General features: G+C 40.4%; 2 protein-coding genes across 13 annotated transcripts; both read right to left on the bottom strand.

Moving 5' to 3' along the window:
* Positions 1-2,143: 2,143 nt before the first annotated feature.
* Positions 2,144-11,673, bottom strand: LOC120103883. 12 transcript variants are annotated; one of them, XR_003384818.2, is made up of 6 exons: positions 8,948-11,673; positions 8,723-8,851; positions 5,490-5,569; positions 2,734-3,071; positions 2,377-2,656; positions 2,144-2,273 (listed from the first exon to the last, which is right to left on the bottom strand). XR_003384818.2 is itself a non-coding variant. In XM_026802910.2 (3 exons), exons 1-2 carry the CDS (start codon positions 11,577-11,579, stop codon positions 8,751-8,753), a joined length of 2,733 nt encoding a protein of 910 aa, XP_026658711.2. In that variant the 5' UTR covers positions 11,580-11,673; the 3' UTR covers positions 2,144-2,656; positions 8,723-8,750. The 12 variants fall into 12 exon arrangements, 4 of the variants coding, with proteins under 4 accessions (XP_026658711.2, XP_026658712.2, XP_038980900.1 ...); XR_003384815.2 differs by having other exon boundaries at positions 2,144-2,656; XR_003384819.2 differs by lacking the exon at positions 2,734-3,071 and having other exon boundaries at positions 2,377-2,614.
* LOC103702865 (retinitis pigmentosa 1-like 1 protein) lies at positions 11,480-15,060 on the bottom strand. Its single transcript, XM_008785481.3, has 2 exons — positions 14,829-15,060; positions 11,480-14,684 (listed from the first exon to the last, which is right to left on the bottom strand). The coding sequence occupies exon 2, from the start codon at positions 14,621-14,623 to the stop codon at positions 11,777-11,779; it is 2,847 nt and encodes a 948-aa protein (XP_008783703.2). The 5' UTR covers positions 14,624-14,684; positions 14,829-15,060; the 3' UTR covers positions 11,480-11,776.
* Positions 15,061-15,564: the final 504 nt, after the last annotated feature.

Here is a 15,564-nt window from a genome sequence, read left to right as displayed (position 1 = left end):
TTAAAACGACAATGAAAGAATGAGAGAGAATAAAAGTGGCAGAAAGTTCAAGTGTGCTTATCTGAGAATCTTTCCGGTCATTTGTATATAGGATAAGGTCATAGAAGTGCAATAATTGCATGACAACAACTGATATCGCCTGTTAATTGCATAATAATAGCTCCTTGTGATGTGCACATGGCAATAATTGTGTCGATTGTGTATTTACGGCTGAGTTGGCGTAATCATTGCTGAGATCATAACTGTAGCTTATTTAGTGATTCTTAGTGTTACTCTATGGTTGGCCCGACTATAATAACATCCTAGCCAATATTGAGGTCATTCACCTCGGACAAAACTAAAGTCAGGAACCTCAAGACAATCCAAGATCAAGATGGCCAATATTCTCCCCATTAGATGGCTAACTATTTTTTTTTCCACAACCATACCAAACCAACATCGATCCATAATAGTTGATTTACAATGTTATGCATGGCTGTTGTTGTCATCAAATGATACTGGGTTACGTTTGAATATTAGGCAAGCACTTGAAAAGTAAAGTTGGAAATCTCTCAACAACACTCTACTATGATGAATTAGTAATAATTAATAAAGTATTTCATGCATTCGCTTGATACCTTATTTAGAAGTAGAAAATAATATTTTAGAAAGTAAAATAGATAAAAGTAGACACTATTGGGAAATGCTTTTTGATCATGTGGTTTCACATAAACCCACTAAGTGTCGGCCGCCTCGTAGGGCCCGTGGTTGGTGGACCTCAACTAAATTTGTTTTTGAGTCTGCAAAAACTAGCACAATAATTCAAGGCCCATGTGCATATTTTTCACTTACATGGGACGTACATTTATTATCACCTTAAACATTTCGCCCTAGTTCACAATCAGCAATGTTGGTTTTATTTTCTGTTAGAGATATAAAATCAGTTTTGAGCAGTTCTAATTCCAAGAGTTTTTTTTTTTTTAATCTAGCCTGCCACAAAAAAAAAAAAATTTATATCCGGCAATAACTCAACTTAATTCAACTAAGACTTGATCACAAACTAGTTAAGGTTGATTTTATGAATCTTTTTTTTCTCTGTTCTGCTTTGTTTAGGATCATGTAGAGATGTTAAATCCTTTCCGACTATTTATTTTACATGACATTCAGTCTATTCTACTTCTCTTTATATATATATATATATAATTATTTCTTCATGTTAGTGCATTCCTTAATCTATATTGTACATTTTCGAACCACGTCTCTCTTAATTATCATCTATTAGTGTTATTTCTATTTTCTTACGAAATAATTTTTTTTATATTCTATTACTTGTCGTATTATAATACATCTATCTCACCAATCTCATTTGGGCTACATTTATTATTTTTATAAAATTTTTACTTTTAACCTTGTAGGTATAAGCTACGTGCTTCCTCTTGTGGACTCCCTTTATGGTGCGTGTTTGTTTGCGTCAAGTTAAAGCAACATTCATTATTGGCGCATGAAACCAAGGTTGTGCTCGTCGACATGAATGAAATCGCCACGTGTTTGTTGAAAAGAGTTGAAAAGAGTTGCCCAATCGCCACGTGTTTGTTGACTCATTTGAAAGCCATTAATGGAATTCGAAAAATGGTTTATCCCAGGGATTCCAGGTTCCATCAAAAACATCGACCACCCACAGTCCAATCTATCCGCTGATTGGCGATTTAAATTTAGAAATCAGCATCATGCTCAGGTCCATCTGAAGCATAAGCATTTACAACATTTACGCTGCGATCAAAGTACTATGCCACCATGAAACATCATCCTTCGCTCCAGGATGAGGTAAAGTACACCTAGATGCTCTCCACCCAAACTTTGTTGAAATGGGACAAGGAAGTCCCCTTGAAGTTCAAATAACCCATGAAAAAGAACCAAGCCATCCATGAGTAGCTCGGAGCCTCGGGCTCAGCTGAGCTCGTTTGCTTGAAAATAAGCTGAGCACAAGCAGCGTAGGTTTAAAAAAGAGAACCGTGACCTATGGTTTAAAAAAAAAGAGAAGTCGACTTGGAAAAAGCAAGTATAGGAACACACCCCTTCAATATAACCCGGCCGCACCGATCCAAGCCTGAACAGCCAGAGAAATTTGTAAAAGAACTAGCTGATTTTAAAACCAACACACAAGAGTTGAAATTACTCCTCTGAACTGAGATCTAGAATCTCGAAATTTACAACCTGAAAATTGGACATAAAAAGCTTATGTGCAAGCAATAGCCTGCCAAAACCTTACTCTTGAGGCATCAATATCTGGTTTCCTGGCAAGGAGATTAGGAAACTAGAACAATAAGAATTTTCATTTTGATTTAAGCAAATCCTCTGATGTCATAATTTGTCAAGAATTTCCTTTAACTTGCTTACCACTTTGCCACAGAGGGGGATGGCTATAGCTGTGGGTCTCAAGACCGAAATCGTCAGAACATTGCAGTGTCATGACCAGATTCTGAGCCAAGTCACCATGAAGCGTGCTGCATAACACTGCCAGATTCTCACTTCTTTGTGACGATGGAGTCTTTTAAGAGTTGGCTCTTCATCCAGACAGGCTCCTGGTTCTTCTCAGCGTCGGGGTCTTGCACCCCCTCAACCACCTTTCCTCTTCCTGCCATTGCCCAACTTTATGATTGGCAATGAACAAATATAACTGCAAGATTTTGGGTCAAAATCCAGCTTACCAGAAATCATTTTGACAACAATAATCATCCCAGTACATTCACATACCATTCAAGAAAGCCTATATCCAGTAGATCTCCCTCTTTCCTTAATAATACAGCAAAGGGCAAGCAAATGGTGACCAGTCTATCAACTTCTTTTACCATGTTAGCGAGCAAAAGAGAGGCACAAACTCGACAAAGCAACTTTTACCATGCATACTTCACCAACGATGCTCGTATATTGTGCGCCATTTTTAGGATGCTAAAATAGTATGAAGAGTACCTTCTTTTTTAAATTTCTCACCATTTTCACCCAAATCTTGATTGATCTCTCTGTCATCTTTCCCATCGAAATTCTGTGTATCGCTCTCTCACTGAAGTCATCCAGAATGTACTTGCAGATATCTTAAGAACATAATTATCTGTTAGTGCTACATACACCCTTCACCTAAAAAATATATCTCTCTCTATATATCTTTTCTAGTTCACTGCAAGCTGACCTCAACATATACTGACTTCTACACATTTGAAAGAGGAAAGCATATGAATTAATGCATGAATAAATGGTCATAACAATGATCGAGTTGATAAGCAACACACAAGAGAAGGTTCAGCATATACATTCTCATTAGCAATTACAGCAATTCTGTTCTCCCAGATTTTCAAATCAAAGCAACAAAAAGAATGTTACACAAGGATCTACAAATTCTCTGTAACTCTATTTTTCCAACCTATAAATCTTCAAATCAATGATAATTAAAGCATATGATTCAACATAGCACCAACAATCAATGGGATGAATTATTGCATCTCTTATCTCATGACTGCAGTTCCACTATCAAATTAAAGCCTAAATCACAAAACAAAGGTCTTTCAAACTCCATGATATTCATCATTTGGCATTTAATCCTATCAAAAAGCAATGAATTCACAAAGGTGTTTCTAAAGGAGGAAATAAATACGCAACACATCATTACGAAGTTGGATATACTTATGCTGCTTTTCTACAAAGGAGCATGGCTGCATGGATCATGCAAAATCATTACTACTAAATAAACTCATCCGGGACAACCTAATGTTGACCGATGTCATCCAAATATTGACAAATGCGGGATAACAAGGATTCAGCTGCTGGTGACACCAGGCATGCCGGCGCAAGTGCCATATTTCGAGACAAAAGAATTTTGAAAAAAATACTAAAAATATTACAAAATAACAGCTGTCATGCTGATACTTGCAGAATGTGGCGCATGCCAACTAGCAGAAGTTGGAACTTGAAACCATGCATAATCCACAAATTTTTATATATCGGTAACCCCATTACATAAAATATAAATAAATGCACTTAAAATCTACATGGAATGCTGTGAATATTACAACCAATGGGGGAAAGCTTACCCCTCAATTCTAACTACATCATCAACTTAAAGCAAACTGAAGTTGCATTCCAAATACTATGTTTTGGCCTGGCCAATTTCCAAACGTTAATTGTTTAAAATTTTCATTATTCCATTTAGATAAATTTGTATCTGAAATCATGACATCATGTTACAATAGCCGCAAAAAAAGAAAATTACAGTAAGGGGACTTGTCCCAAAGATTAATTATTAATATGATGGCATTTTCCCAACAGCTACTCTAAAATATCATTGGATTGATGTTGTTTTACAAGGTCCATACCTTGTTTGACACACAGTAAAACATTTAGAATTAATTGTAAGGTGAGAAGGCATACGGAATTATGTAAGGGGATATATATCCAGCTCAGTGAGAATACTCTGTCCGTGATCCTAAGGTGCTGTTTGGTTGAAAGTTTTATAAAAATTGTTTTCAGAAAACTAGAATTTGTAAAAACATGATTTTTAAGAAAGTGGGAGATCCCATTTTGCGAAAAACGTGGAACACCATGTCTCTTAAAAAACCTATCTTTCTGGATTTGCGAAATATCTGGATTGGCTAAAACTGTTAAAATATTTTTCCCAAACAGGAAGTTTCATAAAATTCAGCAGACATCAGTATTGGAGAACATTTTACCGACCCATCCTATCCAAACCACGCCTAAGAGTCACAGAATCTCAGAAACATGAATAAGGCACTCATAGGCAAGTGAGTTGAGACTCTGGACATTTCTGCAAGAATAAGATGATCAAAGGTGGATACCATGAAATGATACAATTAGTAGTAGCACAATGTCAAGAATTTGGAAGGACACCCTAAGAATGCAAATTTTAGGAGGGAGTTATGAGCATGCCCTGGGAGAGAGGACATACGCATACCAGCAAATCTTATGCAATAGAGTGATAGCAGGGCAGAAGGGAGTTATATTATGGACATAACAGCCCTTTTTTTTGATGTTTCTTTTGCATGTGTGCGTGTTTCTTTCTTTTCTTTTCTTTTCCTTTTCTTTTGTTGAGGAGGGGATATCAATATGTTCTCCAGAAAATCTTATTCACTAGAGTAATTGCAGGGCAGGAGGTTGTTATGTCATGAACATTGGAATTCATTTTTTTGATTTTCCTGCAACTGTCTCTGGGTTTTTTTTTTGTGGGGTGGGGGAGGAAGGACAAAGACTAGGTATTGGAGGAAGTCAAATCTTTTTTATTTTTTCCATTCTGCTGAAACGTTTGCCCATGATACCCTATAACAAGATCTTCTAGAAGCAAGAGACACTGCAGAAATTGCCAGAAAGCATCTCAATGGTTAATTATATCCCTAAATAATATGGTTTAAGTCATTCAAAACACTTGCACAACCATTTCCTCTCCATCTCTAGATAAATTTTTAAATGGAATATGCTATTGAATCTTAGAGGAGAGACTAAACCTTTAATTGGAAGTCAGTAGTTCCTCGTGCAGCCAGTTCGGTTATTGGTGAAAGCTGAGTTGGAGAATTTCTGGGCAGACCTGAACAGAGACAATGGGGATGATGCAAATCAAGGTGCTAACTACTAAGTCATAGTTAATGAGCAATATTATGGTACACAGTATGAGCAACCATTCATGCATTCTGTCCACTAGTAAGCAAAAGGAAGACATCCCCAAATAAAATTCATGTTAGACCTAAAACCAGGGCATCGGCATCTGCAAAGAGCACTCCAAACACCCAGAACTATTCAAAACACATTTCGTCAATAGAAATAAGTTTGAAATATTAACAAGTGCTTAGAACTAGGCCACCTACTTTAGCAGCATCAAACATAATACACAATGTCGACAAGATTGATTTTAGTGGCAAAACCCAATTATAAAGCTCCTTAAGGGCACTGATACAAGTCTTATAGCATTTAGTATAATTGCTTAGTTCTAATGGCGGAGACTGTCTTTTCAGTCCAATGATCTAGATTTGTCTCAGGATTTCATCTTTCTTCTTCAAGTAACCTCAGCATATCAAGCACATATAGTGACTTGATGTTGGAATTAATTTGAGTGCAGAAAGATTTGAAGCTTGTGATCAAGGAGTCTACATCATCTCTTGCATTTGAAGATTCCCAGACACATTTCCTCCCTTCATTCTTCTTCCCCTTCCATATCCTTTACATTTTGTCTTTTCTCAAATCTACTTACCAACCTATTGAAAGCTCTATTTTATACCCTATGGGGGGAAAAAAAGTATCAGGGTTTTCGATCAACTGATGATAGCTCGAGTACTGGCTTACAGAAGAATGGCGATCAGCTGATCACTGACATGTGGAACTTCTGGGGCTGCTGTGTTGTTTAGCTTGTCTATATCTGAAGACTCTTGGGGTTCCTCTGTTACTCTTGGTTGTTTTTGTGGAATATGATGGATTCCCAAGGATCTGGGGTAGGAGGTACTTGATCTGTTTTTATGTTTTAAAAGGTAAAGTCATCCACTCCATTGCATAGCAAGTGGTTCTAAGTATACGAATAAAATTTTTGATGTGGTTATAACCATGTAGCCCCCCCTTAAATAATAATGGTATCAATATTATGACATTATATTCAATAATATAAACAAGTCATCTTCAGTTCACTGGACCATACACCCAATTTTTTAAGCAGAGCAGGTTGTGCAATGGGGCCAATAAATCAACAAGGCCATCCTATTTCTATAAAGTAATGCATACCATAGTAGAGCCATGGTTTTGGCCTAGTTCATGGTGTAGGAAGAATACATCTGAATTCAACAAGAATAACAAGAAGTGAGATTGGAATTTAGTCAGGTCAGCATTGAGCTAACCCTTAATGCAGCCTATATATAGTCATGCTGAAGTTGGCAGACTGAGACATACGCCCAGTTTTTTTTTTGCAAATTTGAAACAACCATCAACCTGATTATTTAAGAACATGAAAGGCATGAGAAAGAGAGGGTGGGTTCACTCCACAATATTATGAGAGAGAGAGAGAGAAGAGGGCAGCCGACCGTCTTAGAGAACGGAGGATGGAGACCAACATCATACAAACAGATATAGCTTTTTGTTATCTTTGCTACCTTTTATCCCCTACCAAAAGCTACTCAAAACCATAAGTGCACAGCACAATTTACTCTTGCTATTTTCTTCCATCCCTTGCCTGCTTCTTACGTTTTCCCTGTCCACTCTGTCTCTTCACCCCCCGAATTCCACAAATCCTCCAAAAAGCCCCTTCTCCAGCCATTTGGGGCATAAGAGGTTGCGGAAGGAAGATGACTGTCTTTGAGATGCGAGGAGGGTGATTGATGTGGTGGAGTCTGTGACAGGGTAAGATGGTTCCTAGAGTTTGTTGCAGCTCCCTCTTAAACCCTTTCATTCAGTCTTTAAGTGTCGAAGGCAATCCACTTTGCTTGCCCCTAGAGTTATGACTCAACTCACATATTGAGAACAGCAAGAAATTCTTGGACTGCCCCCTTGTGACTTTGCAGGACAAAAACAAGCCTGGACCTAATTATATATAATCTGGACAACTTTTAGCAAGGCAAACTTCAACCTAACCTGATCATGAAAAATCCTCCACCTTAACCTGATTATTTTGGTGGATTGTCAGGTGCTGGTCAGGTATTGCCCGATGCAGCTTCTATAGCTAAAACTGGACAAAGCTATAGTCATTCACACCCATTCTCGCTCTTGCACAATTCAGTTGCGACTTATACACTGGTTTCATCAATTCCAAATGGCATGTGTAAAATATAAAATACATCAACAATGATAAGGCATTTAATCTTAAATAAAATGCTCAAATCATTTTAATAATGAGCAAATAAATAGTCTGTTCAACACTAAACTGGAGCATAAAATCCTAACAGCTCACCATACAAAAGTGTTTGGACATACGATGCTGCCTAGGACCCTAAGTTTATGGCTTCAAAAGATAATGGTCCCGTGTCCAATCTCTTGAACAAGCACACCTAAAGCTCCTTGGTGCATTAAACGGCACTTTTTTACATAATCATATAGAAGATGCATATGTGCTCAAGTTGCTTCACAAGCTTTGAGATTTAGCCCCTCATACTTGTTACGTATTTTAAAGAACCAAGATTTCAGTAAACAACCATAAATAGTTTATACGGTCGTGTAAAGTTGAAGAAGAACAACCAGTAACTATAAGCACTCATATAAAAGCCATAATAAATTCATGGATCAAAAGCTCCTATTTCCTGATAATAATTTCTTGTAATATTACCTGCAAAAGACTGACTATATGGCTTGCACTTGGTCTAAAAAGTACAGAGCAAGAACTTACATGGTATCTTTACAAGTAGTCATTAATGCCATGATATAAGATAAAAGCATAAACCAGTGTCAGCCTGTAGCCTCGGACTCAATCAAGAAATTTCAGTTTCGGAACAAAACCTGCTCACTATAATTCTGACATCTTAAACGATCAAGACTAACTATAATTCTGACATCTTAAACGATCAAGACATAGTTGTCAGATGTTCTTAAGTAAACTTTCACAACCTCAATAGAATCACTGAAGTTAGCCTAAAAGCTTTAAAACAGATTACCATTTCAGCAAGGATATTTCTTTCTTGATGAGGTCAGCTTACAACTTCTATACAACACACATTTGAATTGCCCTAAAATATATTTTCAGCACAGAAAATGGGCAAAGTGGAATTACCTCACAGGAAAAACGAAGATAATAATACTTAACTAGCCTGACTATCCACCTGAACAACCCCTTCAACCGACCCTCTGTCCACAAGTTCCACTTGCACAACATCTGATGCAACACCAATTTCTGCTTTACCTAAAAAAAACCAATGGTTTGATGAGCCAGAATAATTCAAAAGCAGCATAATTTTTACCTACTAAAAACAAGGAATGAGATGATAAAAAATAACACCTTCAACAAGTGCTGCATCATTTTGGTCTTGTGTGGTAGTATTTGGATAAGTGTTGCCTGGAATCTCTACGCTGCTATCTTCAAGTAAAGCTGCATCATTTTTGTCTTGTGCGGTAGTACTTGGAGAAGTATAACCTGGAACCTCTAAGCTGTCATCTTTGATTACTGCTAAATCATTATTATCTTGTGGGGTAATATTTGCAGAAGTATTTCCTGGAATCTCCGAGATGCCATCTTTGATTGGTGCTGCATCCTTTTCGTCTTGCATGACATTTGCATAAGTATCATCTGGAACCTCTATGTTGCCCCATTCAGCGGGTACTGCATCATCGTTATCTAATTGTTTAGCTTTTGGAAAAGTACTACCTGGAATCTCTAAGTTGCCACCTTCAATGTGTACTGCATCATTTTCATTTTGGGGTGTAATATTTGGAGCCATACAGCCTGGAACCTCTAAATTGCCACCTTCGGTGGGTGCTGCATCATTTTTGTCTTGTGGTATGGTATTTGGAGAAGCATCAGGAACCTCTAAGTTGCCATCTTTGATGAGTGCTGCATCGTTTTTGACTTGTGTGGTACTCAGAGAAGCATCACCTGGAACTTCTGTGTTGCCACCTTCAACAGGTACTGCATCATTTTTGCCTTCTGGTGTGGTATTTGGGGAAGCATCATCTGGAACCTCTGAGTTGCTGCCTTCAATGGGTATTGCATCATTTTTGCCTTGTGACAGAGTATTTGGAGAAGCATCATCTGGAACCTCTAACTTGCCACCTTCAATGGATCCTGCATCATTTTTGCTTTGTGGTGGGGTGTCTGGAGAAGCATTAGGTGTTGATGGCAAGTATCTAAGACAATAACTAAGAAGTGCTGGCCCAAAAATACTATACTTTCCTGCACTACTGAAAGCTATTTCAGCATCAGCACGTTTCTTGAAGACTACTTTGACACGATTGGTCTTGCTTTGAACTTCTGTCTCCGCTTCCTTCAGAGGTCCATAACGACTGAAAATCCTAATGAGATCCGTTTGAGAAGGAAGAGAACTTGATCCATTAAAGCTCAAAACCAGTGCAGTTGGCGTGCACTCATCAACAATTTTTTCTTCCAAACTGATTACTGATCTTTCTGTTGTCAATGCTTGTTTTATTTTAGGACTGATGGTTCCAACCTGCAGATGTCGTGCGGTACCAGATATACGGCCTAATGACAAAGAGAGCGATGTTTCCCCTCCAGATTTCCTCCTTTTCCTTAGGCTCCGCATATGAGCATCTCCTTTCCTTTTAAGATCATTTGTTGAGCTGTTATGGTATATCATGTCAGACCAATAAGAATCCTGCATATGATCAGGGGTCGACATATCAGAAGAGGGTGACTGAGAATTGACAGTTCTTTTCCTTCCCCTTTTACCTCCAATTTTCTGAACATTCTTCTTTTCCTTAGAAGAACTTGAGGCACAAAAATTTCTGAAATCAGTAAAGAAACTAACTATAGTTGACAGAAAACTGTATCCCTTCATAGGATCCCTTGCGGCTAAGCACAGCTGAGACAGCATTTCATCCAGGGAGGTATCCCCTGATATGCCTATCTTTATTCTTGGGTTCTCTACACCGGCGTGAGTAGAAGCCTCAGTATCGACAACATCAAATCTTCTATGCTCAGCCTTGGAAATGCTCTTCTGGAATGTTTCACCATGGCACCTAAGGATAGGTGGAGAACCAGTCAACTGGCTTGCAACTCGACGGATGCATTCTCCAACCTTGAATGAACTACTAGGAGTTGGAGATGGTGACTTGGTAACCAAATCTCCTAAAGAATCAAGCCTTTTTTTCTTAGTTCTCTCTGAGTAATCAGAATCAAAATCAATGACCTTGCGTTTCTTTTCAGAAGAAAGTGACATCGAATCGTCATCAATTTTTACTGCAGATCCAATTTTGCCATCATTTGCCAGAGGAGAGACAATGTTTTCTTCCATTAGCTCAGATAAGTTCTTTTGTTTTTTAGCATCCTCCAACATCTGTTTTTCTTTATTGGAGGGCCTCCCTCTGCCTCTCTTGCGCTTCCCAAGATTTAGTTCCATGGGAGTAGGCGTTGAGTGTTCCATGGTATCTTTCCCAAATAATTTACTACCAGAGGGTGAGACCTCAGAATCATTCTCCATCAATCCTCCACCACTTAGGAAAACAGGAAGTTCAGGATACCCCTTTGATCGATAAAAGGCCTTCAGCTGAGCCTGAGCTGTCACGAGCTCAAGTCTGTTAGCCCCTCCAGTTGGTAACTGGGCTAAGGCTTGAATATATTTAAGAAGTCTGCCAGGCTCAAAATAATCCACAACCAGAGACCTGTCAAAAACAGATCTACTAATCCCTTCTCGTATACCAGCATTCTCAACTGTTTGGTACTTAATGTTAGCATAAGTTACTTCAGGCAAACAAAAACAGGTCATTCCCAATTCTGTCCGCCTAGAGACTTCATCTAGTGCATCATTAACAGCAGTTACAAATGCATCTGAACTGCTCTGCTTTTCCATCTGTGAGAAATATGTCTCGAAAGGCTTCAGCTGAGGTTCTTCACACCATGCAAAAGTTTTATCTCCAAAATATGCGACAAGGAGGTTATCCTTCTTCTGATATTTCATTGCCAAATCCGATGCATCTGAAGGATCAAAAATTTGGCCAGGCCACCAAGGATGGCTCTTTACTTTACCCCAGACCAGATCAGAAATAGAGAAAGCATCCTTGTCTTGAAGAGGCAAGAAGTAACTAGCATGCTGATCCTTTCCAGCGGTGGAAGTTCGAGGCCTTATGCCAACACGTTTCACAACTTGCTTCTCAGCTATTTTTGAATGTCCTTGTTCATCAACCTGCACATTCTGCTCAGTAGTACCACCTGCACCAATAACAATATTTGCCACACTATCCACCAGCAAAGGGCTCTTCTTATCAGATTCTGCAACTTGAGCAGAATCTTCTTTTCATGACACGCCTCAGGCAGAGAAGTTTCATCCTTGAGAACCCTGGATTCCATGTCCATGTTTTGACATATGCCCGGTGAAGATTCTGCTTCATGAACAATCGAGTCATCACTCCTCTCAACCAGCAAACCATTGAACTGGGGTTCTCTCTCTTGATTCTTTCCAGATACAGATAGCTCTGAGGCCATTAGCAAACCAGGAGTGACAGATGACTTTGAATCATTCAGAACAGAAGCAAGTGGACATGTTCCTACAAACTTTGATTCTAAATCTGGGCATGAATTAGCCATAGTATTATCTCCTTTACCACTTGTATTCTCATCAACTGGCTGCCTTCCTTTGCTTTCTAATTCCATAATTGTGCCAACCAAAACTGAGTTCCCATCTGCTGTAGTAATATCTAATTTGTCCCTCGCATTCTCATCAGAAGGATATTTATCTGCACGCACTGCTGCATCAACAACACTTTCAGCCAAGCCTGCTTCTGATTGTGCAGTCACAATTGGTCCACTGCCCACTAGGTCATCAATAACATGAGAATCTGGGTTGTTTACCTCTACACCTGAATCAGCCAGGTCTGAATCCTTTACAACATGATCTCCTTGCTCAATTATAGCATCATCAACAGGCAGTGAATCCACCTCCTTTGTTTCTTCCCTATGAATAGCATTGCTTACTTCCTGGTTATTCTGATCTGTGTTTACCACAGATGTTTGAGAAACAGAAGCTTCATGATCTCTGTCTTGATCACCACTCACCAGTGACCCTTCAACCGCCTCAATTCCGCGTCCTGCTGAGCAGATCTGTGTGTCTTGATTACTACCCAAAAAGAGCCCCTCTTCCATGTCTTTATTTCCACCAGTACTCTCCGCAAATACAGATTGGTTCTGACTGCCGTCTCCTTCTGAAGCTTGCCCATGCGCATCAGCCAAATCATGACCTCCCTTCTCAGTCACCATGTTCTGGTTCTTCTGTGGACAAGACACAGCTTGCCCGGTGAGATCAGTTCCATTACTAGTCTCTGGAACCTTATGCTGTGCTTGTCCCAATTCTGGCGTACTCTCCAATCTCTCAGCTTCCTCCCCTCCAAGATAATTTGAAGGCTCTGATAGACATCCTACCTCCAGCACACCTGGTTCAGGGTTCTGGTCACCATCCAAAATATTATCTGTTTCCAACAGTTTAGGAACAAGTGTTCCTTCTGCAGCCTGAAGGTCCGTTACCTCACCAACCAAACTCTTATCCTCCTCTGGACAAGATAAAACTCCCTCGGGGAGTTCAGTTCCATTGCTAAACTCTGCAACCCCAACCTGTATTTGTCCCGGACCTGCTACACCCTCTGACCTATCAGCTTCCACCCTTGCAAAAGCAACCGCAGCCTGGGTTTTGACAGTCCCCACTCCGGATCCTGCATCACCAACACTGGCTTCCAGCTTCTCATCACCACCCAATTTATTTTCTGTTTCCAATGCCATGGAACCCACATCTCCCTCAGGAGCTTGCAGGTGTTCATCAACCAAATCTTGGCCCCTCACTTTGCAATCCAAGTTCTGGTTTGTGATCTGTTTCTTCATGAGTTCAGTTCCTTTCTCACACTCCACATTTTCTCCATCCACCACATTAATTTCTAACTTCTGTTTACTACCAAATCCATCTTCCATTTCCAAACCGTTAGGACCTAGAATGCCCTCTTTAGCTTTAAGCTGCTTGTCCACCAAATCATGACCCTTCACATCATTTGCTTTGCTCTGCTCTTTCTCTATGTAAGGTTCATCTTCTTTGAGGAATTCAGTTTTATTCCCTGTCTCCACGACATCAACCTTCCCTTCACTAGCTGGTTCACCCTCCAAGCCATCAACTTCAACTGCTCCACCTGTACCTGTGGCTGCTGCTTCTGCAACCCCCATCACACTTTCTGCCTCCTTGACGTCTAATTTCAGCTTCTGATCACCACCCAATTCATCTCCCGGCACCAACTCACTCGGACATACATTGCTTTCAATGACTTCGGCCTTCCTGTCAACCCAATCACCACTCGTCACATCATTCATTGCGCTTGCTCTCTTCTCTGGACAGGATTCCTTTTCCTTCATGGGTTCGGTTCCCTTTCTGATCTCCACAACATCCTCCACATTTCCTCCCAGATCTGCCACACTCTCCAAGCCTTCAGCTTTAGCCTCTTTAAGAGCAATTCTCCCAATGTTCCCGGTCTCCAGCGCATCTGCTATCAACTCTTGATCGCCATTGCATCCATCCCCCATCTCCTGCCCTCTGGAGCCCAGATTGCCAACCTCCGTATCTTGAAAGCACTCATCAACCAAATCATGCTCCTTCACTTCGTTAGGCACAACACCCTGCCCTTTTTCTTTGAAAGCTGCAACGTTTTCCTTCAAAAGCTCGACACCAGTCCCGTTGCGACTCTCCCCACCCTCAGCCCCTTCAGGAACAACTGCGCCCGATACTTCATCAGCCCCCGCCGCATCTCTTTCCTCCCCGACATTCAATTCCGGCTTCTCAGCTGAATCAGCACCACCGGAATCAACAAGTCCTCGTCGGTTTTCCTCTAGGGTTTCTACCATTGATTCCCCTCCCGTTTCCTCACCTCCTCCGGGATCCGACGCGGGCATAGACGTACTGCCTCCTTCTTGGCCACCTCCGTTGCTCGAATAGAGGGCCGCGGCCTCATCTACGGAAGGGCTCGCAGACATGGAGAGAGGGTGAATGAAACCCTACAAACGAATTCTTTTTCCCGGACTTGTTATATGGTGTCTGTGGTACGAAACGAGAAACCCTAAGTCCTCCATACAAACAAAAGGGGAAGAAGAAACCAAACCCTAGACTAGAATGGAGCTCAAAAAGAAGGGATATATAGCGACCAGAAGAGCAGAAGGAGAAGGTTTCACGCCGGCGTACCTGGACTTGGCTCGTAGCTTCGCCGACCGAGTCGAATTGGAATCGAATCAGGGGAGAAGAGAAGTCGGGTTTTGGTAAGCGGGTACCCAAGAGGCGGAGGGAGAGGGGGGAGAGGAGGTTCGTCCCATCGAGGAGAAACGTTTCCAGGTGTCAACTCGCTTGTCCCTTTCGGCCATCGCTGCAGCAGCAGAATATAGGACGCAAGATCTGACCACCAGGAGGTACGTTTACCTCCAGTAGCTTGTTGCTTTTAAATGCAATTGGGGCAGGAACCTTCCTCTAATTTATTAATGAAAAATAAAGATATAAAGAGATTGAGAGGGAGACACAAGGAAATAGAGTTAGGAGGACTGCATGGAGTCTCAGGAGGGTAAGTTGCTCCACCTTCCTTTTCTCATGGCAAAGATTAGACCACACCTGAAAATTCGACAAAGCCTTCGGAAGCACGGACATAACCTTCACTTCACCTCGCTGCCTTTCACTGTACAGAAACATTATGATGAATCAGTTTTGCTCCTGGACTGCCGACAGCTTCATGCGACGAGCTTGATATTATTGTTTTATATTAGTTTTGAATAAGATGACTAAAAGTAATTCCGAATATTGACTAATTGGCGCTAATCCGATCATCCAGGAACAATTTTAGGAACTATTGTAAACGGAGAGAGAAAAAGGATAGCAATCCGATCATTTGGAGCCAATTTTTTATCAACTTCTTTCCTGTCACGTATATTTA

The sequence above is a fragment of the Phoenix dactylifera genome, chromosome 3, assembly GCF_009389715.1.
Source record: "Phoenix dactylifera cultivar Barhee BC4 chromosome 3, palm_55x_up_171113_PBpolish2nd_filt_p, whole genome shotgun sequence".
NCBI lineage: Eukaryota > Viridiplantae > Streptophyta > Magnoliopsida > Arecales > Arecaceae > Phoenix > Phoenix dactylifera.
Note: the sequence above shows the minus strand (reverse complement) of the source record. Positions and strands in the feature narration are given on the sequence as shown.